Here is a 27,112-nt window from a genome sequence, read left to right as displayed (position 1 = left end):
CCAGGCCCCCAAATCATTTTTAAACTAGTGTGTAAATGTCATTTTTAATGGTACAAGGTTATGCCATTCTTTAAACAATGGTGAAATTTAAAAGTTCAGTTTATACTCTGTATCCATGGATTCCTCATATATAAATTCAATCATGGATAGAAAATATTTGAGGAGAAAAAAAAAAGTCTTTCTTGACCTTATTTACTGAACAATACAATGTAATACCTATATTGCATTTACGTTATATTATGTATCTTTTTAAAAAAGATGTATTTATTTGAAAGACAGGTAAAGGTTACAGGGCATTGGAAGACAGAAGGAAAAACATCTTCCATCTGCTGGTTCACTTCACAAGTGAGCACAGTGGCTAGGGCTGGGCCACGCTAAAGCCAGGAGCCAGGAGCTTCATCTGAGTCTCCCACGTGGGTAGCAGGAGCCCAGGTACTTGGACCCTCTTCTACTGATTTCCAAGGCACATTAGCAAGGAGGTAGATCAGAAGTGGATCACCTGGGATTGGAAGCAGGGCTCCAATGGGATGCCAGTGATGCAGGCAGTGGCTTACCCTTCTGCACCACAATGCCAGCCCCAGTTGTATATATCTTTTGACTACTGGATATACTGTTGTATCCCTTCTGTTTTCTAGATTTTGCATATAAGTTGGTAGTGAAAATTTTGTGGTGAAGGTGAAAGAAGAAACAATAGGGCTTAAGTCACTTATTGAAATTATTTTTGTTATCAAAAATTAATTAACAAAGTCCTTTATGTAACATTGTGCTAGGTAGTAAAATATATAGAAGTTTTTAGTAAGTATTTGAATAATGCTAGCTTTTTAACAAATCTTTGTTTATTTTTATTTTTTGACAGGCAGAGTGGATAGTGAGAGAGAGAAACAGAGAGAAAGGTCTTCCTTTTGCCGTTGGTTCACCCTCCAATGGCCGCTGCGGCCGGCACACCACGCTGATCCAATGGCAGGAGCCAGGTGCCTCTCCTGGTCTCCCATGGGGTGCAGGGCCCAAGCACTTGGACCATCCTCCACTGCACTCCCTGGCTACAGCAGAGAGCTGGCCTGGAAGAGGGGCAACCGAGACAGAATCAGTACCCTGACCGGGACTAGAACCCAGTGTGCCGGTGCCGCAAGGCAGAGGATTAGCCTATTGAGCCGCAGCGCCGGCCTTCATAACAAATCTTAACCTAAAGTCTTTCCCTTTTATAGGAAATTTAGATAACTATAAATTTAGATTTTGTGACCGGAGCTACCTCTTTTGGATGAAGTTATAGAAATTTACTCCAAATCTTTAAAAGAAAATGAGATAGAAACTAGGTGATTTGCCAAATGTCTCAGATGACTTTTCTGTAGCTTTTATTACTCATAGCAGTCATTATGCATTATGTTCATCAGCTTCCTTTATTATATTTTTAAAAATTTATATATTTCTAAAAATATACATGACACAGTTATTCAAAGAATACAAAGGATGTAAAACAAAAAACCAAAAGTCTGTGATTTATTTCCACTTCCCAAAGCTTACAAGCTTTTAAGAGATTTCTGTAATTTAGTTTTCTGTACATAATAGCATTATTAAAAAGAAAAAGGCTCAAGTGGCATCATTTTTCATGTTGTTTCATGTTGGGCTTTTTTTTAATTTACTGTTTGCATAGCAATACATGTCAGTACATGTTGAGGGGCTGATGTTCTGGCACAGTGAGTTAAGCTACCACCCGTGAAGCCAGCATCTGATATGGTGCTGGTTTGAGTCCCTGCTGCTACTCTTCTGATCCAGCTTCCTGCTAATGTGCAGTGGAAGATGGTCCAAGTACATGGGCCCCTGCCGTCCATGTGGGAGACTTAGATGGAATTCCTTGCTCCTGGCTTCAGCCTGGCGCAGGCCCAGCCATTGCTGCCATTCAGGAAGTGAATCCGCAGATGGAAGTGCTCTCTCACTCACTCTCTCTTCCTTTCTCTAGCTCTGCCTTTCAAATAAATAAATAAATCTAAAAAAAAAAAGGAGTTGAACAGGAATAAGTTATGTCGATCACCATTTTTTTTTTTTTGACAGGCAGAGTGGATAGTGAGAGAGAGACAGAGAGAAAGGTCTTCCTTTGCCGTTGGTTCACCCTCCAATGGCCGCCGCGGTAGGCGCGCTGCGGCCGGCGCACCGCGCTGATCCGATGGCAGGAGCCAGGTGCTTCTCCTGGTCTCCCATGGGGTGCAGGGCCCAAACACTTGGGCCATCCTCCACTGCACTCCCTGGCCACAGCAGAGAGCTGGTCTGGAAGAGGGGCAGCCGGGACTAGAACCCGGTGTGCCGGTGCCACAAGGCAGAGGATTAGCCTAGTGAGCCGCGGCGCCGGCCAATCACCATTTTTTTAAAAAAACCCATGGTATTTATAAACTGGAGGAGTGCTGCCAGAAGTGATACTGAGAAAATCCTCGTAATGGTGTTAACCATCACTGATTGAAGCTTCCTGTACTAAGTTTCATGTGTTTCTCATTTAATTCTAACGCGTACCCTATGAGGTAGACACTATCGTGGATGGGAAAACCAAGGACTAGAGAGTAATTTGTAAGTATTCACATAGCTTGGAATGAATTCAAATAGGCATCATAAACCAGTGATGTGCAGTATAGTCTAGGTGACAAGTGATGTTCAAAACATTTAAGAGAAGTGAAAAAGTTACCTGTGACAACCACTATAAATATGAGTAAGGAAAATTTATTTAGAGTGATTTATTTAGAGTCATTACCTTGTTCGTACCATTTAAGTTAATGCCAGGTGGATGAGATCTTTTCAAATATTCTTTTTTTCCCTCAATCTCTAAATTGTTTGATGCGACTTTGTATTATGAATGAATTAAGTAATAAGACATTTTAAAAGGAAAAAAAGATGTTATAAAGCCTTGCATCTTCATTTTTGATTTATCTCTAACTTTATAGTGATAAAATAATTCCGACTATAAAGTTAACAAAAGGAAAAGTTCCAAATTAATTTGGAGATGATCACATTTTCGTGTTGCATCTCATTTATTTTAATAAATTTTCATAATCTATGAGCAAACACTGTGTTTTTGTCTTTTTTTTCTCCCTAGGGTATAAATATTCTTGCTGCTATGCTTCCAAGCTGTAGTTTGAATCAATCTAAGTTTTAAACAGAAGGTGAACCTCTGAGGTCAGTGAAATAGTTGGTGTGTTTATTTCCTTGTTATCTGGCTTTCCTATTTTTTGTGATCCTGCAGTACTAAGACTAGGTTTGGTTTTGTTTTAAAATAGAGGAAAGGGTTAATCTAGAAGGATCTGTTTAGTAAACACTTATTGAATACCTGCAGTGTGCTAAGTTCTAGGATACAAAACAAAGAAGAAATACAAATTTCTTGTGTATCATTGGTTCTTAAATAGGGTTTTATATAATTTTGGGTCTGAAACAAAAATAGACTTGTAGGAATTTTAAACTTTCTTTTGGTAAAGCTTTCAAACTAGTTTAGAGAAAAGAAGGCTAGTGTGATGATCCCTTATTTGCACCCTACTTCCAACACACACAATGCCTACCTCCTAGATTTAGTTTTTTACGTGGCATGTCCTCTCTCTTCCTTTCCATACTATTTATGTTAAGAATCCAGGTCTTACAAACTAGTTCACCTCTAGCTTTGATTGTTTCTTCTTTGTCACCAATAATTCTTTTATACTAGAAGTGAGATCCAAAAACTCAATTGGATTCAGTTAAACATTTTTTGTGACAGTGTTGGTAGTGACTCTGGAAGCATAATACTGATCTTACAGACACCTGATCTGTGGAGTGATATTTTGGCAACCTTTGAATTTCTGATTTCTCATTAACTTTTCTTCTAAGATTTTCTGAGTCAATTATTAGGTTTGGCCATATGATAGTTTTCGATTTCTAGGCTACTTCTGTCTTTATTTTTATTATAATTATTGAAAAGGAAGAATTTTTCTTCTTCAGCTACAGCTATTTGGTTACCCTCTTAAAGGAGTTTTGACTGAGGGGAGATGAAGTTGCTTTTTCTTAAAATCTTCAAAATAATGCATTTTCCATAGGTTTACATTGGGGAAAATTAGATGGTTGGTCTTGGTTTGCTTTTTTCAAGCTGAAATGATTAGATCTGTACTTTCTGTCAAACTCTGATACTAACATTAAAATAAAAATTTCTACTTTTGCTTGCTAACCTAAAAAATTCAGTTGGCTCTCGAAACCTGGTGGTTAGAATTTTAGAGCTCTTGCCACATAAATGTCATATAACTCTTATGTGTGAAGTTTTTAAATTGAAGGACTCTAATTTTTAACTATGCTTACTTTGTTGAAGATAAAGAATCAACTATTTTAAAAGAAAGGATGTGGGATCAAGGAGGACAGCCTTGGCAACAGTGGCCCTTGAACCAGCAACAATGGATGCAGTCATTCCAGCACCAACAGGATCCAAGTAAGGATACAAATTGAATTTGGACTAGAGGAGGTTTGAATATATGGAGATGGGTATGAGCTAGGGCTCAGGGAGATGAAATTAGAATTGGATCACTTTATGGTCAGAATATAATTTTTATCATAAATATTTATTTATATTCAGTTAATAATACATATCTGGGGCATGTGTTTGGCCTGGCAGTTAGGATGCAGTCTTGGCACCACTCCCAACACCTTCCTGCTGTGCACTCCCTGGGAGACAGCAGGTTATCACTCAGGTAGTTGAGTCCCTGTTGTGCGTGTGGGAGATGTGATTTGAGTTCCTGGCTTCCTGGGTTTGGCCTGGACCAGCTTGGGTCCCTAGGGCTTTTGTGAGCTTTGCTGAGGAAAAAGCCAGCAGATGGGAGCTCTTTCTGTCTTTTTGTCTGTTTCTCTGCCCTTCAAATAAGTAAGAATAAGTAAATAATTTTAAAAATAAATAATACATATCAGTTACTTTGTTAGGAGAAGAGCTAGGTTTGCTAGGATTATAGTTGCACGTTTGAAAAATTTTAGGTTATATACTGCCAGGTTTAACTTCCTATGTGTTATATCATTCATAAAGTTTTTTAAAAAGTATTTATTTTAGAGGCAGAGAGACAGGTAAGCAGAGAGAGAACTCCCATCCCCTGGTTCATTTCCCAGGTGCCCAGAGTACTTCCCAGTACAGACTAAAGCTAGAAACTGGGAAGCTGAGAACTCAGTCAAGGTCTCACATGCCTGTGCGTGGCAGGAACTCAATTATTTAAGCCATCACTGATGCCTATCAGGGTCCTGATTAGAGTCAGGGCCAGAGCCAGGTGTCAAACCAGGTTCTCCAGTATAGAATGTGACTGTCCTAACTGGCATCTTATCACTAACCTACACACTCATCTACATCCTTATAGTTTTAACCAAAGTTTATAAGAATGTCTATTTAATCCTTGCTAAACTGAGATGCAGGAAAATGTGTCTTTTTCTATTTTCTTACTTCATGAATAAAATTAGACTTTAAAATATTAAGTATAACTATTTGGGAAGGTGAAAGGGAGGGAACTTTAAGATAGTGAGGGCAGTATATTTTAAATAAAGATTGGCTAAGAAGTTGTTAAAGAGACTTGTTCAGGCTAGAAATGAGAGGGAAAAGAAGGGCAACTATGCGGAAGAGAAGGGGTAGCTAGCTACACTCCTCCGAGGTCTATAGGCTCAAAATAGGCTTGCAAAGAGAAATAGGACATGGTGAAGCTAGAAATGATTGATTAAAAAAGAAAAAACGATTATTTATTTATCTTGAAAGTAACAGTTACAGAGAGGGAGAGCCAGAGAGAAAGATCTTCCATCTGCTGGTTCATTTCCAGATAGCTGCAATGGCCAGTTCTGGGCCAGGCAGAAGCCAGGGGGCAGAGCTTCTTTTGGGTCCCCCATGTTTGTAGCAGGGCCCCAAACACTTGGGACTTGGGACATCTTCCACTGTTGCTTTCCTAGGCCATTAGCAGGAGCTGGATCAGAAGTGGAGCAGTCAGGTCACAAACCGGTGCCCATATAGATTGCCGGCATCACAGGTGGTAGCTTTACTGTTATACCGCAATGCTGGCCCCTAATTTTTTATTTCTATGGTTCTTGTTTTTTCCAGAGGATGACTTTTAAAAATGAGTAAACCGGGGCCGGTACTGTGGCTCACTTGGTTAATCCTCCACCTGTGGCGCTGGCATCCCGTATGGGCACTGGGTTCTAGTCCAGGTTGTTCCTTTTCCAGTCCAGCTCTCTGCTGTGGCCTGGGAGGGCAGTGGAGGATGGCCCAAGTGCTTGGGCCCCTGTACCCGCATGGGAGACTGGAAAGAAACACCTGGCTCCTGGCTTTGGTTCGGCACAGCGCCGGCCATAGTGGCCGTTTGGGGGTGAACCAATGGAAGGAAGACCTTTCTCTCTGTCTCTCTTTCTCACTGTCTATAACTCTACCTGTCAAAAAAAAAAATGAGGCCGGCGCCGTGGCTTAACAGGCTAATCCTCCGCCTTGCGGCGCCAGCACACTGGGTTCTAGTCCAGGTTGGAGTGCTGGATTCTATCCCGGTTGCCCCTCTTCCAGGCCAGCTCTCTGCTATGGCCCAGGAAGGCAGTGGAGGATGGCCCAAGTCCTTGGGCCCTGCACCCGCAAGGGAGACCAGGAGAAGCACCTGGCTCCTGGCTTCGGATCAACGAGATGCACCGTCCGCAGCGGCCATTGGAGGGTGAACCAACGGCAAAAAGGAAGACCTTCCTCTCTCTCTCTCACTATCCACTCTGCCTGTCAAAAAAAAAAAAAAAGAGTAAACCAGGATTTGGGGCTTAAATTTCCTTTGAGTTAATATTAGAAATGAGTTGAATGTTTTTGTGAGTGCCTTTCCTGAAAATCTAAAGCAGTTTATATTCTAGCCTGAATTTGGGTTATTTTCTTTTTTTTTTTTTAAAGGTTTATTTATTTATTTGAAAGAGTTACACAGAGAAGGGTAGAGATAGAGAGAGCTTCCATCTGCTGGTTCACTCCTCAGGTGGCCTCAATGGTCAGGGCTGGAGCAGGCTGAAGCCAGGAGCTTCTTGCAAGTCTCCCACGTGGGTGGCAAGGGCCCAAGAACTTGGACCATCATCTGGTGCTTTCCCAGGCCATTAACAAGGAGCTGGATCAAAAGTGGAGCAGCTGGGACACTAACTGGCACCCAAATGGGATTCTGGCACTGCAGGCAGCAGCTTTACCTGCTATGCCACAGTGCCAACCCATGGGTTATTTTCTAAGCATCCTTTCAGTTATAATATTCTATAATACTTAAAATCTTTATTAAGGAATAGCTAAGAAGCTTTTTTTTTTTTTTTTTAACATGGAGGCATTATTCCTATAGCTCCAACATTTTGAGTACTCAATTTTGTGTTAATTTTTATTAGGCCAGATTGACTGGGCTGCCTTGGCTCAAGCTTGGATTGCCCAAAGAGAAGCTTCAGGACAGCAAAGCATGGTGGAACAACCACCAGGAATGATGCCAAATGGCCAAGATATGTCTACAATGGAATCTGGTCCAAACAATCATGGAAATTTTCAAGGGGATTCAAACTTTAACAGAATGTGGCAACCAGGTTTGTTGTTTTGTTTTCCAAATTTTAGGACTATATTTAAAATAAAATGAGGATTAATTAAATTATTTAATTTGCTTAATTTTATGACTTACTCAGATTAATGCTCCTTAAAGAATAGGTAGTTTCAGTTCGATTTGACCTTAACATTTTGTGGTTAAAATTATTCTGTACTCAATTGGCTAGCATTGTGGCACTCAGTTTGATTTTTTTCTTGGTTCTTCATTCCTAGGCTGACAGGGGCTGGGAACACTCTGGAAACCTCACTTGGCATCTAGGGAAGAGAGCATTCTTTGTCTCTCTGTTGCAACCTCTGGCCTTTTCAGAAGCAGCACTGGCAGAGTAAAAACATGGCTAGTCTCTAATTAAAGAAAAATTGTGTCACTATGTGACAAATAAGTCTGTCAAATATACTCTGCCCCTACCATGCACCCACCTACCTTTTCCCCTTTTTTTCAGATAGTGAAAACTTCTAGTTTTTGTCTTTTTTTTTTTTTTTTTTTTTTTTGCTTCACAGTATAATTTAGAGTCTTTGATGCTAACTCAGTTTTCCACGGCTTTTGTTAATTTCAAATTATTTATAGAGGAATCTCTCATTTGAGTATGCTGATGATGTGGTCATATCTTTCCCTATGAATATTACTGTTTTTCATACTATGTAAGAATGAAAAACTAAAGAACTAATCCCCTAACATCACTTTTAAAAGAATAACAAATCCTCTATTTGATTCTGTGAGGTGATTTATTATTAGCTTTTTTTGAATGCCAGACTTCTCCAAGTTTGAAAATGTTTCAATTCCCAAGTTCTAGTGTATAAATGAATCACACTTTCCCACTTCCCTTCACCCCCCAGTTTTACTATACTGGCTTTCTTTGTGACTAAGCAAGTGGTTTATCTTTGTATACCTCAATTTCCCCTCCTGAAATTGGCAAAAATAATACCTGATTTTTTTCCCCCTACCTCACAGGGATGTTGTGAGGATAAATGTGTTCATAGAAGAAAGAAATTATATAAAATCTCAAAGTATTATTTTTATGGTGGTGTTACTGAACAGAATTAGAAAATTCATTAAAAAATTGCTTTGATTTTTGTTACATTCATTAAAAATAATTTTGGGCATTTGGTTTCTATTTGGGTTATAAATTAGAGTTGAATTAGCTCTTTTAAATCATTTGTAAGATAGTTTAGTTCATTGCTTAATTTTAAGATACACAGAAGGAGTTTTACCAAGAAGTCATAAGTTTTCTGTATTTGTTTATGAAAAGTCTAGTTTTCTTGAGATCTTAAACATTTGTATTGATTTTGTTATAACCCCCTGTTGAATGTTTTTATGCCTGAATCTTAAATAGAATGGGGAATGCACCAGCAACCCCCACACCCCCCTCCAGATCAGCCATGGATGCCACCAACACCAGGCCCAATGGACATTGTTCCTCCTTCCGAAGACAGCAACAGTCAGGACAGTGGGGAATTTGCCCCTGACAACAGGCATATATTTAACCAGAACAATCACAACTTTGGTGGACCACCCGATAATTTTGCAGTGGGGCCAGTGAACCAGTTTGACTATCAGGTGAAAGATATTTTGTTGCTTTAATATTGTAGATGTGCACGTAACCCATTCTTTGGAAGTGTCTCATCAAGAATTCCTAAGATATGTGTTTCACTTCTCAGATTTGTACAGATAAGCACATACTGTGTCTCAGAAGTTCTTATTTTGAGTATTAAAATCATTAGATTTTTGACTTTTGATTAGGAAAATGGTATAAAGAATCATTAGGGAAAAATTTGGATAAAATGAAAAATGTATAAGTGCAATAGCTGTATGTTTTGTTTTCTAATTTATAATTCTAAAATGGCATATTTAAATAAAGTTTAGAAAATTCACAGTAGTTGAATATATTATTTATCAATATTAAGCCATGTATACAACACATGAACATAGATCATCTTCCTAATTGCAATTCCTTCTACTATGTAGAATTATGACTGTTTTTCTAGTGTTTTTTGCTTTTTCATTCTGACATGACATGTTAATAGGATTGTACATAATTTCCTTTGTAGCATCCAATTCATTCCTAGGGACATAGAACTCTATGGGGAATAGTGTCATCATGTAAGCCTTTATTTTCACTATCCACTTTGCCAGAGTCTACCATTAAATTACAGTGCCAGGTGTCTTTTTTAAATAACTGGTTACAATGATTACCTTTTAAATTGTTATCATAATTTAAAACTTTGGAAAAAAATCCATAGTTTTTTATTAATTCTGAGGTGGATGGTTATGTCCTTTGATAATGGACACACAGTATTCACCCTGAGAACAGTAATCCTTTAATTAATACATAGGCAGATGCTTGTTGTATACTCATAGTTGATATACAGATAAGACAATTTCTGTTTCGTTTTTGAAGAAATGCAACAACAGGGAATTTGTACTTATCCCACTTTTATTGGTGGATCCGATGCTAATAAGAGAAAGAGCTTCATTGGCAACTGGCCTAAAAATGCCTCTGAAAATAGCAGAATTATAGAAAATAATTATTGCAGTGATTCAGTAACTTCTGTCTTTGCTTATAAGTAAATATATCTTATAAGATTACAGAAACAAGTTCCCTAGAAATAGAGAGTTTGAAATTGACTAAAGTTTTTCTGCATTTTCTAATTAAAGAAAGCTTGTTACTTATTTGATGTCTTAGATTATAAATGGATTAAAAATGAAAAGGTTCATATGTATACATATAAATACACACACATACATATATGTATATATATACATATATCCTTTTCTGTACTTCTTGAAAATAGCATGTCAACTGGCTTTTAGAAGTCAAAAATCCTTACATAGGCAGAAAATCTTTATTCTTCATAAGAAAAATAGGCCTTTTGGGGCTACAGAAATATCGGTGGATATTAGAACCATGGAATTCTTGGATTTGCTGCACACATGGATTTCTACTGTCCCAGTTCATAACACGTGTGTGTCCCAGAGAGTATGTTGTATTACTGTGAAGAAAAATAAACTGCAATACTCTTTCAGCATGGGGCTGCTTTTGGTCCACCGCAAGGTGGATTTCATCCTCCCTATTGGCAACCAGGACCTCCAGGACCTCCAGCACCTCCCCAGAATCGAAGAGAAAGACCGTCATCATTCAGGGATCGGCAGCGTTCACCTATTGCACTTCCTGTGAAACAGGAGCCTCCACAAATTGGTAGCTATTTACCTAAGTTTAATGAGCTACATTTGGCTTGATTTCGTTTTCATGTTGAAAGGATGTTTTGTTTTCTTTAATTGTTCTGCTATTTCTGATATGTTAAGAACTGATCTTTTATTTAAAGTGCTAATTTTTTTCAAATATTTGTTTATTTGAAAGGCAGAGCGACAGTGAGAGAGCGACAGATTTTCCATCTGTTGGTTCACTTCCCATATGACTGAAATTGCTAGAGCTGGGTCAGGCTGAAGCCAGGAGCCAAGAACTCCGCCTCCCACATATCTATGCCCCTTTATATCTGGATGGTCCCAAATCATCCAGCATTTAATGGACCAGACATTGAGGTCTTTCCTTTTTACATTTTAGGGAGATTCTAGATTACTGCTTTTTAACTTGTACTCATTCAAATGAATTCTTAATCAGTTAGAAAAGAACTTCTACTTTTTTTTCTTGATTTATATAAGCTGAACAAATTTCATGTATTTCATATATACAGATTTGGGGCACAACTTGTACTTTTGGCTCTGTTCTGATTTCGTATTTTAGGAAGCAACTTAGTATAAGAAATTAACTCTGAATTAGCCCACATCACTGTATATTGGCTTTTTAACCTTGGGCACATAGCTTAATCTGTTGGAGCCTATTCGTTCACCCTCAAATGAGATCTGATAATAGTAGTGATCTCTGAGGGCTTTTGTAAGGATCAAATGAGATTTTTTTTTAAGATTTTTTATTTATTTCAGAGGCAGAGTTACAGAGAGAGACAGGGAGTGACAGAGAGAAAGGTCTTCCATCCGCTGGTTCACTCCACAAATGGCTACAACTGCCAGAGCTGGGCCAATCCAAAGCCAGGAGCCAGAAGCCTCCTCTGGGTCTCCTACATAGTTGCAGGGGCCCAAGCAGTTGGGCCATCCTGCATTGCTTTCCAGGCCATAAGCAGAGAGTTGGATTGAAAGAGGTGCAGCCGGAACACAAACTGGTGCCCATATGGGATGCGAGCGCTGCAGGCAGAAGCTTAGCTGGTTTTGAGATGATTTTTTTTTTTTTAAAGATTTAGTTATTTGTTTGAAAGGCAGAGTTACAGAGAGAGAGGGGAGAGATCTTCATCTGCTAGTTTCACTCCCTAAAAGGCCACAACAGCCAAGGCTGGACCAGGCTAAAGCTGGGAGGCTGAAACTCCATCTAGGTCTCCCACGTGAATGGCAGGAACCCAAGTACTTTGGCTGTCTTCCAATGCTTTCCCAGGTGTGTTAGCAGGGAGCTGGAATGGAAATGAGCAGCCAGGACTTGAACCGGTGCTCATATGGGATGCCAGAGTCACAGGCTGAGGCTTAACTCACTATACCACTATACTACAGTGCTGGCCTCAAGATGATGTTTTAATGTTTCATTCTGCCTTGGCAAAATCCAAGCATAAGACATTTTCGTTAACACTATTAAAAGTATGGTTTTCAAAAATTTACTCATATCTTTGTAAATATTCAGAAATAGTGAACTCATATGTTTGTAATTTTTATTTAACTGACTTGTAAATATTTTTTCAGATGCAGTAAAACGCAGAACTCTTCCAGCTTGGATTCGGGAAGGTCTTGAAAAAATGGAACGTGAAAAGCAGAAGAAGTTGGAGAAAGAAAGAATGGAACAGCAACGTTCACAACTGTCCAAAAAAGAAAAGAAGACCACAGAAGACGCTGAAGGAGGAGATGGGCCTCGTTTACCTCAGAGAAGTAAATTTGTAAGTAGAATCTGTTGACATGAGACTCCAAGTGACAGTTTTATCTGTGTAAATGAGATCATTGAAATGTTTTAGCTAATTAATGTTCCTGAGATTATTTTTAGTTAGTATACCAGGGGGACTATGGTTTATTGTGTGTTTTTGTTTATTTGAGAGTTTCCATCTGCTAGTTTACTTTCCAAGTGCCTCCAGCAGTGGGGCTGAGCCAGCAATAACTTGTTCTGTGCTGGTTTGATATCAGCACTGTCTAGTATGTGACTCAGGAAATGGGTCCTCCTCCCAAGGACATTTGCTGCTGCAGAAGTACATCTCAGTGAAAGCGAGGTAGCTAGATTTTGGCAGAACTTTCTAGTTTTGCTTAGATTCCATAAATACTATAAATTACTTTTCTTTCTCCTAAAAGACTTAGACCAAAGCTGTATTTTTTTTGTACTGGATGTTATAGAAGTAAGTGAAAAATACTGTTTATGTTTACCTCTTTTATTTTTTAAGTCTTTACATGAGATAGTATATTTTCAGATTTAATATATAGATTTTTTTTTATGGTCAAAAATTGTTTGGAGATTATCCTTCCTTCTGAAATAATTGTGTTAAATATATTTTTCCTCTGGTTCAAATAGTCTTTCCAGAGTAGCACTGAAGTGATCATCTGGTCTTTTACTTAGTGGGATCATTATGAGTCACTATGGGAAGCCTCTTTGACTAAAGAAGGGTCCGCTTTTTAAGGTGTGCTATGGATACTGAAGCCTAAAACTGTACAGTGATAAACTGCTGGCATTTGCTCACTCTGAAGTATACCTAATTTTTTAAACTATTTATCCATTATGTGGCTAAAGAGAAATAAGTTTTGCTAACTTTCACAGCCAGCTGAGATCTTGAAACTATGTAAAGATTTTTTTATTTTTAGTCATATTTAGGTAAGTAAACATATGATTATAAAAGTTATACTGAACAACATGTAGTACATTTATCCAGAGTTCCTGAAGCCATTCATTTTAGAACTGTCATATAGAAATGGGTGTTAATTAAATGTGTCTCTGGACATATTTTTCTGGTTTTTTACAAAATAAGGTCAAAATTGACTAAAGGAAAAACAAAATTTAAGAATTAAAATAATTCTTGGGGGCTGGCATTATGGCACAGTGTAAGATAAAGCTGTGCCTCCAATACTGGCATCTCACGTGGGTAGCAGTTCATATCCCGGCTACTCCATTTCTGATCCAGTTCCCTGCTAATGGCCTGAGAAAAGTAGCAGAAGATGTCCCAATTGCTTGGGCCCCTGCTATCCACATGGGAGACTTGGAAGAATCAGCTGGGTCCTGGCTCTGGTGTGGCCTAGTCTTGGTCATTGTATCCATCTGGGGAGTGAACCAGCAGATGGAAAATCTGTCTCTTTCTCTCTGTCTTTCCCTTTCTCTAACTCTTTCAAATAAATGTTTAGAAAATAAAGAGTTAAAATAATTCTTTCATAAGCTATCTTATGGTCAGATTTCTTTCTAGATAATACTTTTTAAACTACCACATGAAGTTTATAGTACAAAACTGTAAATTAGCAATTTTACTTTTATATTTCTATTTCGTCACTTCTTAATTTGGAGTCTTAAATTTTTGATATTCTTTAGGGAAAGAATTTTGGATTAAAAATGTGAATTTGGACTACCATCTGTTTTTGTGTAGGATAGTGATGAGGAAGATGAAGATGCTGAAAACCTTGAAGCTACAAGCAGTGGAAAAGTCACAAGAAGTCCATCTCCAATTCCTCAAGAAGAGCAGAGTGAACCAGAGATGACTGAAGAAGAGAAAGAATATCAAATGGTAGAATTTTTAGTTTCTTACTGTGTACAGGAATTTATTTTGTTAGTAATTGTGGCTAATCTAAACATTTAAACTGAGAACTACAGAATAAGTAGAAAACGTTTATATATAGATTGGCTGGGCAAATAATGTCTGCAGAATCCAGATGACTTTTTTTTTTTTTTTTTTTTTACTTTTTTTTTGACAGGCAGAGAAGACAGTGAGAGAGACAGAGAGAAAGGTCTTCCTTTTGCCATTGGTTCACCCCCCAATGGCCGCCGTGGCCAGTGCACTGCGGCCGGCGCAGCGCGCTGATCCAATGGCAGGAGCCAGGTGCTTAATCCTGGTCTCCCATGGGGTGCAGGGTCCAAGTACGTGGGCCATCCTCCACTGCACTCCCTGGCCACAGCAGAGAGCTGGCCTGGAAGAGGGGCAACCGGGACAGAATCCGGCGCCCTGACCGGGACTAGAACCCGGTGTGCCAGCGCCACGAGGCGGAGGATTAGCCTAGTGAGCTGCAGCACCGGCCCCAGATGACTTTCAACATGCAAAATTCCAGCCTAAAAGCAGCCTTTAAGCCCATTTCCTAATACTAATATTGCAATTAAAACAGTCTTTTACCATATGAGATTCAAGAGAATATTAATCTATTTTTTCTAAAATGTGTTTTGTTAAATAGAAACATTGAGAAGAGATAAAAGAATTCATAGAAATACAAGTTTAGGAAGCCTTGGAGTGGGGCACAGAATTCATAGAAAGAATCCTGAATGCCTTTGATTTTCCATATTGTATATTGTCATTTTGTGAGATTGAGATTCTAATATGCTGTGCTTCTCACTTCAAAGACCTATGATTTTTAGAGTGTCTTTAGAAAATGCTGAGTCATTTTACTCTTATTTTAATAGATGGGCAATCTGGAGCACAAGGAGGCTCAGTGACTAATGAAGAGTAGTCTGCATTTCAGGAAATCGGTAGCTCAGCCAGGGCTAGAATTCAGCACTTATTTTAGGTCTGTTGAACTTGCCATTTTATATTATGTTAGCTCTCCTTAAGAATTCTGCTATAGGTTATTAGTGTATTAGAGTACTCAAGAATAAAAGAACTTCATTTGGTAGAATAGAGTAACATCCTTTTCCACAACTATTCTTGTATTTTTCCCCAGATGTTTTTAATCTAACCTTGAGAAACTGACTTAGGAAACTAGTATTATACTGTTTACCAGTACTATTTAATGAAGGGATACTCCTTATGAGGATTTTCCCTCTAGAGTAAGAATTCATTGTCTTCATTTTTTCCTTTGACCCATAAGATTTTAGAATTTTTTAAACATTGATGTTTTAGAATAATTTTCAAAGAACTCTATTTGAATGGCTGATCTGATTCAAAATTGTTATAAAATGGATTTGTATTTAAGTTTTTTGAGAAACTTTATAAAATATTTTTCCTTAGATGTTATTGACAAAAATGCTTCTGACTGAAATTCTATTGGATGTCACAGATGAAGAAATTTATTACATAGCCAAAGATGCACACCGAAAAGCAACGAAAGGTATATTGTGGATGTTTTTGGTTTTCTTTTTCTGGGGTTATTTTGATTTTGGTGACTATTTTGGACTCTTTTTGTTGTCCTTGTTGGATTACTATCAGATATTTGAATATTCCTCATCTTGCATGTTTTAACTCTGAGAAGGGTTAGATTTGTAGATACTATATTAAAACTATACAGATATTTTTGTTTTATCTGAACTACCTGAACACAAATTAGCTACATGCTATTGTCCGTAAAATGTTTTGTGGAAAAATTTCTGATGTTTAATTTTTTTTCCTGATTTTTTTTATAGATAACATGGTATTGGTGTATGACTTCTAATATAACTTATTCTGACTAGTGAATTTTGGATTATAAACCTTCAGAATTTTCAGTTTATCAGTTATAATTCTTCCAGAAGCAAGTGATTCCTCCCTCCCCCCATATTTTTAGTGACACTTTTAAAAATATATAGAAAACAAAAATTAAATTACATGCCATATTTCAGAAATAGGAATACAGATATAATGATCAACATTTTCCCTCATTTTAAACCATTTTCAATTCACATCAGAATTAGAATTTCAAAGCCAGACATGCTACTGGTTTAAAGTGAATGTTATGTTTTTAATGTTTCTTCTCTCCCCAAAAAGCAGCAATAGTGGTAGATTTAACAATACCATAGACTCATGACTATGAAATCGTGGCTATTTGTGTTAACATGTTGTTCCTGTTGTTGATGTGATACAAAGCTCCTGCAAAACAGCTGGCACAGTCCAGTGCACTGGCTTCCCTCACTGGACTCGGTAAGTGTTCTCCTTATTTATGAGAGGGCCTAAAGGGAAAATCACACTTACCTTGTCTCTCTCCATGTTCTGTTTTGAAACTGTACTATTTCTACTCAGTTTATAAACCTAGGTCTCAGGGTCCTATAGCAGTCTGTACACGATTTGCCTTTTTTAATTTTTTTTTTTTACTAAAGCATTCACAATTGGGAATATTACAACTGTGATGGCTAATTCATAGCTATTGGGGCAATTTGTAATGGAGGATTTCCTCATCAGTTGCTCCAATGCATGCATTTTATAGATATAAAATTATATATGAAAACATATATACGTGATATATGCTTTAATAGTTCGTAAGGTAGCCATGATAGTATCTAAACTCACTTTCAGAGTTATTGCAAACATGCTTTAGGGAAGAACCTGTCCACTAATGCTTTTAATGGCTGTTGCAGAGATTGTGTTGCAGGAAGTCAAATTTTAACATAGAGGAAAAGGTCTCTTATAATAGTAGTGATGTGTTCATAATTTGCTATTTGCATGGCATATTACCAAAGCTATAAAAGTTTAAATTTGCCTTCTCCACGTCTTCATTTCAAATTAGTTTTGTGAGGATCAAGAAAATGGGTAGAACTAAATGCCCATGCAGTTTTTGTTATGATTTACTATTTAGATCACTTCAGGGTGGGGAGTAGTTTCAGTACTACTATACCATTTCTATATCAGGGAGAATTACAGTATTCTGATTTTTGTTTTTTAAGGGAAATTTGCCTAGGATACTACCTGGGGTTCATAAACTTTCAATAATGTAAGATAATTTTAGAAATATTTTAAGGGTCATTATAAATTTTGTAAAGATAGCTGAATTAAGTAAGCTTTAGTGAGGCTTTGTTACTGGTTTGTTAAAAGGTTTTGTTCTTAGCATGGACAGCAAAGCAAAGCCATTATCATGATTCGTTTATGGTGAGAAATACATGAAATATTCCAGAAAGAACAAAATGCTAAGTAACCATTGCTTTGAAGGTTCAGTGAACTCCTTAAGCGTTTAAATTTATACTTCTCCCCACCCCGAATAAGCATACGTTTCCAGGAAAAGGCAATGGAAAAACAAATGAGCTTTCTTCTCGGGCCTTAAAAAGTTTTTAATACATAATACAATTTTTTCATATGATAGACTGAGCTTTATACACACAGGTGGACTGGGTGGTTATGGATCAGGAGACAGTGAAGATGAGAGAAGCGACAGAGGCTCTGAGTCATCTGACACTGATGATGAAGAATTACGGCACCGAATCCGGCAAAAACAGGAAGCTTTTTGGAGAAAAGAAAAAGAACAACAGCTGTTACATGACAAACAGATGGAAGGTATATTTTTAGACTTAGTTCTTGTCTGGTTTTGTATATTTAAAAAAATTTTTTTAGAGATTAATTTATTTGAAAGGCAGAGTTAGAGAGAGAGAGAGAGAGATGAAGAGATGTTCCATCTGAAGGTTTACTCTCTAAATGGCCACAACAACTAGGGCTGGGCCAGGCTGAAACTTAAGTCAGGAGCTTCATACGGGTCTCCCAGATTTGTGACAGGGGCCAAAATATTTGGGCCATCTTCCACTGCTTTCCCAGGCACAATAGCAGGGAGCAGGATGAGAAGTAGAGTAGCTAATACTCAAACCAGTGCCCATATCAGATGCTGGCATTGTAGGCAGCAGCTTTACCCGCTGTACCACAACACCAGGCCCTAAAATTTTTTAACCACTTAAAAATATCAAAAGATAGAATTGGGGCTACATTTCTGAATAATTTGTGCTACAACTGAAACTAATATTACATTTTTTTCATTGTAGGAGCCATTCGTTCCAGTGGCTATAAGCCAGGTTATTTAGAGTACTGTTACATTGTTTAAAAAAAATTTAAGGCTTTATTATTTATTTATTTGAAAGGCAGAGTTGCAGGGTGGGAGATCTTGCATCCACTGCTTTACTCCCTAAATGGCTGCAGTGAGTGGCTGGGGTTGGCCAGGTGAAAGCTGGGAGCCTGGAACTCCATCCAGGTCTTCCACATGGGTGGCAGGGGCCCAACCACTTGAACCATCTTCTGTTGCTTTCCCAGGTGATTAAGCAGGGAGCTGGATAGGAAGTGGGGCAGCCAGGGCTTGAACCAGCACCCATATGGGATGCTAATGTTGGCAGGCAGTGGCTTAACTATTGTGCCACAATTCTGGCCCCCAACGTTAAAATTCTTAAAATGAAAAAGACCTTTTTAAGATGCAAGAAATGTATTTGTAAAACTAGCTAGGGTATTTCAGTTTATAAGACTATTGAAATTTATTTGTAAGGATAATAAGAATTGTAAGGATTTGTAAGGATAATAGAAGGGAAAACGAGATTTATTTATTGGTCTGTTTACTTGCAAGGGGTGGGGGAGGGAGGGGAATTCCTGTCTGCTAGTTCATTCCTCAAACAACCACAATAGCCAGTATTGGCCAGAGAGAAGCTAGGAGCTGAGAATTCAATCTAGGTCTCCCACATGGGTAGCAGAGTCCAATTAACTTGAGCCATCACCACTGCCTCCTGGGGTCTGCATTAGCAAGCTGGAGCCAGAGCTATTCCCTACTCAGACACTCCCAATGTGAGATACGGGGATCTTAACCTCTAAGCTAAATGCCTGCCCCTAGAAGTTTTATTTAAAATCCTTTACATGAGTGTATTTCCTATGAGTTTATATAATAATATTAGGAATAATGAAAGAATATTTATTTAGAATTTCATTATTAAAAATATTTTTGGGGCCGGTGCCGTAGCTTAACAGGCTAATCCTCTGCCTTGCGGCGCCGGCACACCGGGTTCTAGTCCCGGTCGGGGCGCCGGATTCTATCCCGGTTGCCCCTCTTCCAGGCCAGCTCTCTGCTATGGCCTGGGAAGTCAGTGGAGGATAGCCCAAGTCCTTGGGCCCTGCACCCGCATGGGAGACCAGAAAAAGAACCTGGCTCCTGGCTTCGGATCAGTGAGATGTGCCAGCTGCAGCGGCCATTGGAGGGTGAACCAATGGCAAAGGAAGACCTTTCTCTCTGTCTCTCTCTCTCTCACTATCCACTCTGCCTGTTAAAAAAAAAAAAAAAAAATTTGGGTTTTTTTTTTTTTTTTAAACTTTTATTTAATGAATATAAATTTCCAGTGTACACCTTATGGATTACAATGGCTTCCCCCTCTCATAACTTCCCTCCCACCCGCAACCCTCCCCTCTCCGCTCCCTCTCCCCTTCCATTTGCATCAAGATTCATTTTCAATTCTCTTTATATACAGAAGATCAATTTAGTATAAAGATTTCGACAGTTTGCACCCACATAGAAACACAAAGTGAAACATACTGTTTGAGTACTAGTTATAGCATTAAATCAAAATGGACAGCACATTAAGGACAGAGATCCCACATGAGGAGCAAGTGCACAGTGGCTCCTGTTGTTGACCCAACAAATTGACACTCTAGTTTATGGCGCCAGTAACCACCCTAGGCTGTCGTCATGAGTTGCCAAGGCTATGGAAGCCTTCCAAGTTCACTGACTCTGATCATATTTAGACAAGGTCATAAAAGACAGAGTGAGGATAGTAACCAATGATCCTAAGAGTGGCATTTATCAGGTTTGAACAATTATACAGCATTAAGTGGGGAAGAGGACCATCAGTACACACAGGTTGGGAGTAGAGCCATTGGTGGTAGAGTAGAGGTTATGATTACAAAGGAATGAGGCCCAAGTGCACTAGACAGGGTCTAGAACAAAGGACAGAGTCATTATTAGAGGAGCTAAGAAAGGTGCTGTCTAAGCTACAATTAAGTTTTCTGATTGAGAGGCAAATAGAACCTGATAGAAGGGGCTTGATAATAATCTGGTGGGCTTTAGGCCTTATAAGTGAAGAGGCCTAGACCTATCTATCTCTTCACATGGGGTATATCCTAAGGGAGGTGTGAACCTCCTAGGGGAAGGCACTCTGTTGACTTTCATTACTTGGCTGGCCTGGGAGGAGAGCTGGCCAGGTAAAGGCAGGTGGCATCTCTAACAAGAAATTTACAGTTCTGCCTGCAATGTTGCTGACCCTACTTGGCCATCCCCTCAGCTGCAGTGGTCACTTTGGAAGTTGGGCTGAGTGAAGGGCTTTTCAAAAAAAATTTTTGGGTTATTTGAAAGATAAGAGGAGCTAAAAGTTTCCTATAAATTACTATAAATTAGTTGCTTTAATTGAACACAAGAGAAATCTTTTCTTACTTGCTTTGTTTGCCCCTCTACATCTTGATACCCTCTTGCTGTGATGGATAGGATAGCTTACTTCTTAGAGATACTGATCACTTGAAATGTGAATGACCCAAATTAATATGGGCTATAGGCATAAAAAACACTAGGTTTAAAAGAATTTACATGGAAAAAATTAGCAGAATATCTCAGGATTCTTTTTAATTGATAGATAATGTGTCAAAAATGGTAGTATTTTTGATAAGATGTTAAAATTAATTTTACCCCTTTCTATTTACTTTTCTATTGTGGCTGTCAATTTTGAATTACTTACATGGTTTGCATTTGCTAACTTTGTTGAACAGTTCTGCTTTATTGTTAAAATCTGCTAGCTTATTCTGTCTCTCACTGTCTAACTCTGCCTGTCCAAAAAAAAAAAAAAAAAAAAATCTGCTAGCTTAAAATTTTAAAATTAGGAGTTTTTCTTGTTATATTCCAGTTTTCTTAGTATTTTTCTTTTTCTGTTTCAGAAGAAAAGCAACAAACAGAAAGAGTTACAAAAGAGATGAATGAATTTATCCACAAAGAGCAAAATAGTTTATCACTACTAGAAGCAAGAGAAGCAGATGGTGATGTGGTTAATGAAAAGAAAAGAACTCCAAATGAGACTACATCAGTTTTAGAACCAAAAAAAGAGCATAAAGAAAAAGAAAAACAGGGAAGAAGTAGATCAGGAAGTTCTAGTAGTGGTAGTTCAAGTAGCAATAGCAGAACTAGTAGTACTAGTAGTACTATGTCTAGCTCTTCATACAGTTCTAGCTCAGGTAGTAGTCGGACTTCTTCTAGGTCTTCTTCTCCTAAAAGGAAAAAGAGACATAGTAGGAGTAGATCTCCAGCAATGAAAGCTAGACGTAGCAGGAGTAGAAGCTACTCTCACAGAATTAAAATAGAGAGCAATAGGGCTAGGGTAAAGATTAGAGATAGGAGGAGATCTCATAGAAATAGCATGGAAAGAGAAAGACGACGCAATCGGAGTCCTTCCCGAGAGAGACGTAGAAGTAGAAGTCGCTCAAGGGATAGACGAACCAATCGTTCCAGTCGCAGTAGGAGTCGAGATAGGCGTAAAACTGATGATCAACGTGGAAATCTTAGTGGAAGCAGTCAGAAGCACAAAGGTGAGGCTAAAGAACAAGAGAGGAAAAAGGAGAGGAGTCGAAGTGTAGATAAAGACAGAAAAAAGAAAGACAAAGAAAGGGAGCGTGAACAGGATAAAAGAAAAGAGAAACAAAAAAGGGAAGAAAAAGATTTTAAGTTCAGTAGTCAGGATGATAGGTTAAAAAGGAAACGAGAAAGTGAAAGAACATTCTCCAGGAGTGGTTCTATATCTGTTAAAATCATAAGACATGATTCTAGACAGGATAGTAAGAAAAGTACCACCAAAGATAGTAAAAAACATTCAGGCTCTGAGTCTAGTGGAAGGAGCAGTTCTGAATCTCCAGGAAGTAGCAAAGAAAAGAAGGCTAAGAAGCCTAAACATAGTCGATCGCGATCCATGGAGAAATCTCAAAGGTCTGGTAAGAAGGCAAGCCGCAAACACAAGTCTAAGTCCCGATCAAGGTAGTATACTTTTTAAAGTATTTTGTCTGATTTTTAAAAAAAAAAAATTTTGACTGAATTTATTCAAAGTTGAAAGTGTCCTTTCTCTCTCTCTCTTTAATAACTCAGTTTGGTACTTGCTAAATGATCATAGTCATAAATGTTAGAAATCCTATATAATATTATTTATTAAAAATTGCAGTTTTTTAGTTTAAAATACATTTTTATTTTTAAATTTGTCTTTTCCCTTTTTTTTTTTTTTTCAGATCAACCACCCCTCCCCGTCGTAAGCGCTGAGGAATGATGTGGCAAGATTGCCATGATGTTGTTTTAAAAATTCCATGAGTTTTAAGGGCTTGTCTCATTATAGAGGCACATTGTGGCTGTGTAGGTGAAACCAGAATCTTTTTTTTTTTTTTAAATCTGTAAATAGGTGTACTTTTTTCAAATGCTGCTCCAAGTTACATAATAGGATTTCTTTGTATTACTTTTTTTTTTTTTTTTCAAAAAATAGTGCATAATGACTATAAATATGCCATTCTCTTTCAGCTGTAATGTTCTTAAAATTATTCTTGAATGTACTGTGATGTCAATAAAGCTCTTTAGTTCATTTTTGTTAAACTCTTGCACCTTAATTTTATGATTTTAATCTAAGGAATGTACTTTTCTAAAAAGGCAGCTGGAATTTTGTATAACAGGTTTTAAAGGTACTTCCTCCCATCTCCCCCAAAGAAAATGGTTTTAACTTAATAGTTTGTCAAAATTTGTAAATTGTACCTTTGGACTTTTGTCAAATTCCAACTTTAAGGGTGTGGAAGAGGGTCATACATAGACCTTTATTTTTCATTTAGAAGCATTTGACAACTTTCTAAAGTTCTTTATTTTGGGGATTTTTCAAGTAATATATATATATGTGTGTGTACGTGTGCGTGTGTGTGTGTGTATGTATAAAATATGGTTCACTCCTGTAAAATGAAATTGCTGGAATCAGTCAAGCCATTGCACCCAGTAGAGTTATTTGTAACAAACAATTGTGTTGCACACTAATAGTCAAGTCCGGAATTATATTCTGCAGTCAGTCACTTCTGTTTTAAACACTCGGGGTATTACAGAAATAGGACTCATTCAATAGATTTATTTATATTTTTTAAGTATATGACTTCAGCTCAATGAAAGAAGGCTGTATTATGCAGGTTTGTTTCAATTTCGCAACATTAAAGTGGTCTGATATTTGTCAGTTTCTGAAAATTATGATCAGTGAGAGGTCTGACAGTTCAAGGCATTCATAACTCATGTGTAGAATGGGATCTCAAGGTATTTAAACTGAAGTGCTCAACTGTTTTTAACATCCCTCTTTATAAGATTATGCACTTATGAGTGATAGATGAATCTGCAGAGGCTTTCAAATTGTAATCTGAAAAGAAGGAAAGTCGGTGCAGGGCACAGAGAAGTTTTTAAAGTACACCTTTTTACCAGCAGTAGTTCATTTTAAAAATAATGCCAGATTTTGCCAAGATCAGTGTTTCCTCAAAATGAAGATAGAAATACATTTGTTTATTGTGCTCTTGTACCTCTACATAGGTTCTTAAATAATTTTGAGCAGTTATGCATTTATTTAAAGGTAATAAATCACCTGTGAGTAAATGCATGTTTATGAAAATGGCTATTTACAGTGCATTTAGTTCTGATACTTATACAGTTGACATTTCACAGAATAATTTTAAAGTGCTTTGGAATTATATATAGTTTAGACATCAATCATATCTGGAGACAAGGGTAAATGTGCAATATTTTTTATGTAAGTGAGCTAACACGGTAAACCTAATTGCAAAATGAGCTGATTAATTTGTAATAGATAAGTTGTATAATGTTTTTATATCTTAAAATGGTTTTTAGATTCATCTTCAAGTGAAATATTATTTTCAAAATAAAACCTCAGAAAAATTCTGCCTATGGATATGCACATTTTTGGACAAGATATGAATTACAGCCAAAAGTAGTAGTTGATATCTTTTATATACTCTGCTATGATTTTGAAGCTTCTTATCACTTAAATCTGTAGTTTTTTTTTAAAGGTTTTTGTGATTATTAGATGCATCAGTGTTATAATGAGATATTTGGTTTTTTATGGAAAATTTAAAGAATTCATTATTTCTTTGACATGTAATTACCTTGAGTGTTAAGATCATATTAAAAAGGGCTCCAATGACTTGGGATGTGAATGCTAAAACATACACATAAGTTAACTAGATGTATAATTTGGTATGAAACCTTTTCTAAAATGTCACTACCAGGAAATTAATAGATTCAGTTTTTAAGACAATCATTGGTCTGGACTGGTTACTATAAACTATCTTCTTTAAGAAATTTTCTTTTAAAATATTTTTAGTGTATTAATCATACTTGGTTTTGTTGGGGGGAGAGTAAACCACACCATTAAGAGAATAAATGTAACTTGGAAGAGGTAATTATAAAATTTGTTTCAGGCCCCAAAATATAAATAAAGATTGGTGTGGAATCTCATTAGTGTATGTTTTCTACCATCTTTTTTTTAGCATCCATTAGAAATTAGAAATGGTATAATACATAATAGGTAAATTCCCCAAATAGAGTTTATTTTTTGTGTCGTTTTGTTCCTTCAAAGGAACACATGAAGTGTGATGCTAGATGAGATTTTAAAATTTTATCTATTTATTTTTTACATAGGAATTCTATTAGATCCAAAGTTCCTGCAACACTGTCTTATGGTAGCCTTTACATTTAAATTGAATTTTTCAGCCGACGCCGCGGCTCAATAGGCTAATCCTCCGCCTGCGGCGCCGGAACACTGGGTTCTAGTCCTGGTCGGGGCACCAGATTCTGTCCCAGTTGCTCCTCTTCCTGTCCAGCTCTCTGCTGTGGCCCAGGAGTGCAGTGGAGGATGGCCCAAGTGCTTGGGTCCTGCACCCACATGGGAGACCAGGAGAAGCACCTGGTTCCTGGCTTCAGATCAGCGTGGGACACCGGCCGGCCGCAGCGGCCATTGAGGGGTGAACCAACGGAAAAGGAAGACCTTTCTCTTTGTCTCTCTCTCTCACTGTCCACTCTGCCTGTCAAAAAAAAAATTGAATTTTTCTTCCCTTTATATAAATTAAAATTATTTTAGTTTATTGAAGTTTGTAAAATGTACTAAATGTAGTTCAATGGAAACTACATTTCAATGGAAACATAACGAGAGTCTTTGGATTCTGCTGATGTATTTTTGGCAAATTGCTAAGTCACTATGGGCTTCAAAATCTTCAACTGGGTAAAGCAGGTATTAGATTATCTCTAAGGTCTTGGGCACTTCTAGCCCTTAAGTTGTTCAGTTTCAAGTGGAATTTGGTTGTAATGTCCAAAATCTAAGAGAGAAAATCAGTTTTTTGTTAGCCATATACAAGATATATATATATATATATATATCTATGCATGGATTTAAATTTTTTTCACCAAAATAAACTTACCTTTTTTAAATTCCATTTCCCTTGAACTTTTTGAATTACCCTTGAATTTCTACCTTAAGTGTTTATCACATATCACTGATTAAAACATTAGTTACATCTGCCACATTCTGATTATAATAGTGTAAGTTATCATAGAATTATTCTAAATGGCCATTTTTGTGGAATTTTTTAATAAATATGAAAACAAACTGAGTGATTGTAGTAGGTCAAGTATATGTACTGTTTCAAAGTGATGAAACTTAGCTGGGAGTACTTCACTTCTGGTAAAACAATTATTAAATGCAGACTAGTTTTACATAGAAATAAATTTTGTAGGCTAAGCCATAGTGATAGTCTGGGAAATCAAAACCATCCACATACATCCATATACTGTATTATATCTAACACTACTATGAATGTAAGTCAGGTGTGAGGTTTGCTCTTTGTTGATGTTTGTAAAGTACCATGAGCTCTTTGTGCATACATGAACCAAACTAGTTATGAGGATTTAAAAGCCTTTTGCTTCCCGTCAGTGTTAAGGCAAATCACTGGGCCACTGGTGTTGGATTGAAAATGTAGCAGGAAGGCTTAAAAGCCCTGAAAAGTGTGGCATATTTGTACAAAGTACAGTGCATTTAAATAAAGCTAAGAACTTTATTTAATAATACTTGCACTTCACATTTATCCTTGGCCTTGTCACTCCAGCAAATATAACATGCTTAATTTTCTTTTGTGCAGAACTTTTGCTTTGATTGGGAGAGATGTTCTTGTATCTAAAGAGAGGAGCTCTGAAGAGGACATAGCAACTGAAAAGTCTGCAGTCATTCTTGGGAGGTCAATATTTTAGCTAAGGAGCCATGAGTGAAACACTATTTCTGAGTAGTAAAGTTCACTAATTCGAAGAACTCTGCACCGATTTGATCCTGCCTGTTGAAAATGTAGAATTATTTTTTTGCCTTTTAATGTTGGAAACATCCTTGTTCTTCCTGAAGGAAAGGATTTTTATATATTTAGATACAAGGTTACTGATCAATATTCAAGCGCTAAATGAAGTTTGCATAGAGTGTTAACAGTTGCATACTATAATATCCTATATAGGGTATTAGCAGATCACTTGCAGAAAATAAATTTTACATTTGGATTTCTGGCCCTCTTGTCATACTTGAATGCCTTGAAAGGGGAAATAATTCTACCGTTAGGGAACAGGTTCTGCCACAGTTTTGTGATTCTGAGTAGAATCATTATTTTGCA

General features: G+C 37.4%; 1 protein-coding gene across 6 annotated transcripts in view; it reads left to right on the top strand.

Annotated features, from left to right (window-relative positions):
* The window catches only part of PNISR (PNN interacting serine and arginine rich protein), a 33,268-nt gene extending 6,320 nt beyond the window's left edge, over positions 1 to 26,948 (top strand). The window contains exons 2-14 of one of the 6 annotated variants that reach the window (XR_009865510.1): positions 3,080 to 3,159; positions 4,310 to 4,426; positions 7,342 to 7,530; positions 8,878 to 9,101; positions 10,569 to 10,740; positions 12,285 to 12,475; positions 14,153 to 14,290; positions 15,719 to 15,818; positions 16,550 to 16,603; positions 17,777 to 17,947; positions 21,335 to 22,421; positions 22,667 to 22,787; positions 26,600 to 26,948. Coding sequence is in view for 5 of the 6 variants with exons in the window: in XM_062186533.1 (XP_062042517.1) it covers positions 4,339 to 4,426; positions 7,342 to 7,530; positions 8,878 to 9,101; positions 10,569 to 10,740; positions 12,285 to 12,475; positions 14,153 to 14,290; positions 15,719 to 15,818; positions 16,550 to 16,603; positions 17,777 to 17,947; positions 21,335 to 22,421; positions 22,667 to 22,697 (2,445 nt within the window). In the remaining variant the exon portion in view is untranslated. The other 5 variants (XM_062186533.1, XM_062186534.1, XM_062186535.1 and 2 more) reach the window with 5 other exon arrangements.
* The last annotated feature ends 164 nt before the right edge of the window (positions 26,949 to 27,112 follow it).

Source organism: Lepus europaeus, chromosome 3 (assembly GCF_033115175.1).
Source record: "Lepus europaeus isolate LE1 chromosome 3, mLepTim1.pri, whole genome shotgun sequence".
NCBI lineage: Eukaryota > Metazoa > Chordata > Mammalia > Lagomorpha > Leporidae > Lepus > Lepus europaeus.
Note: the sequence above shows the minus strand (reverse complement) of the source record. Positions and strands in the feature narration are given on the sequence as shown.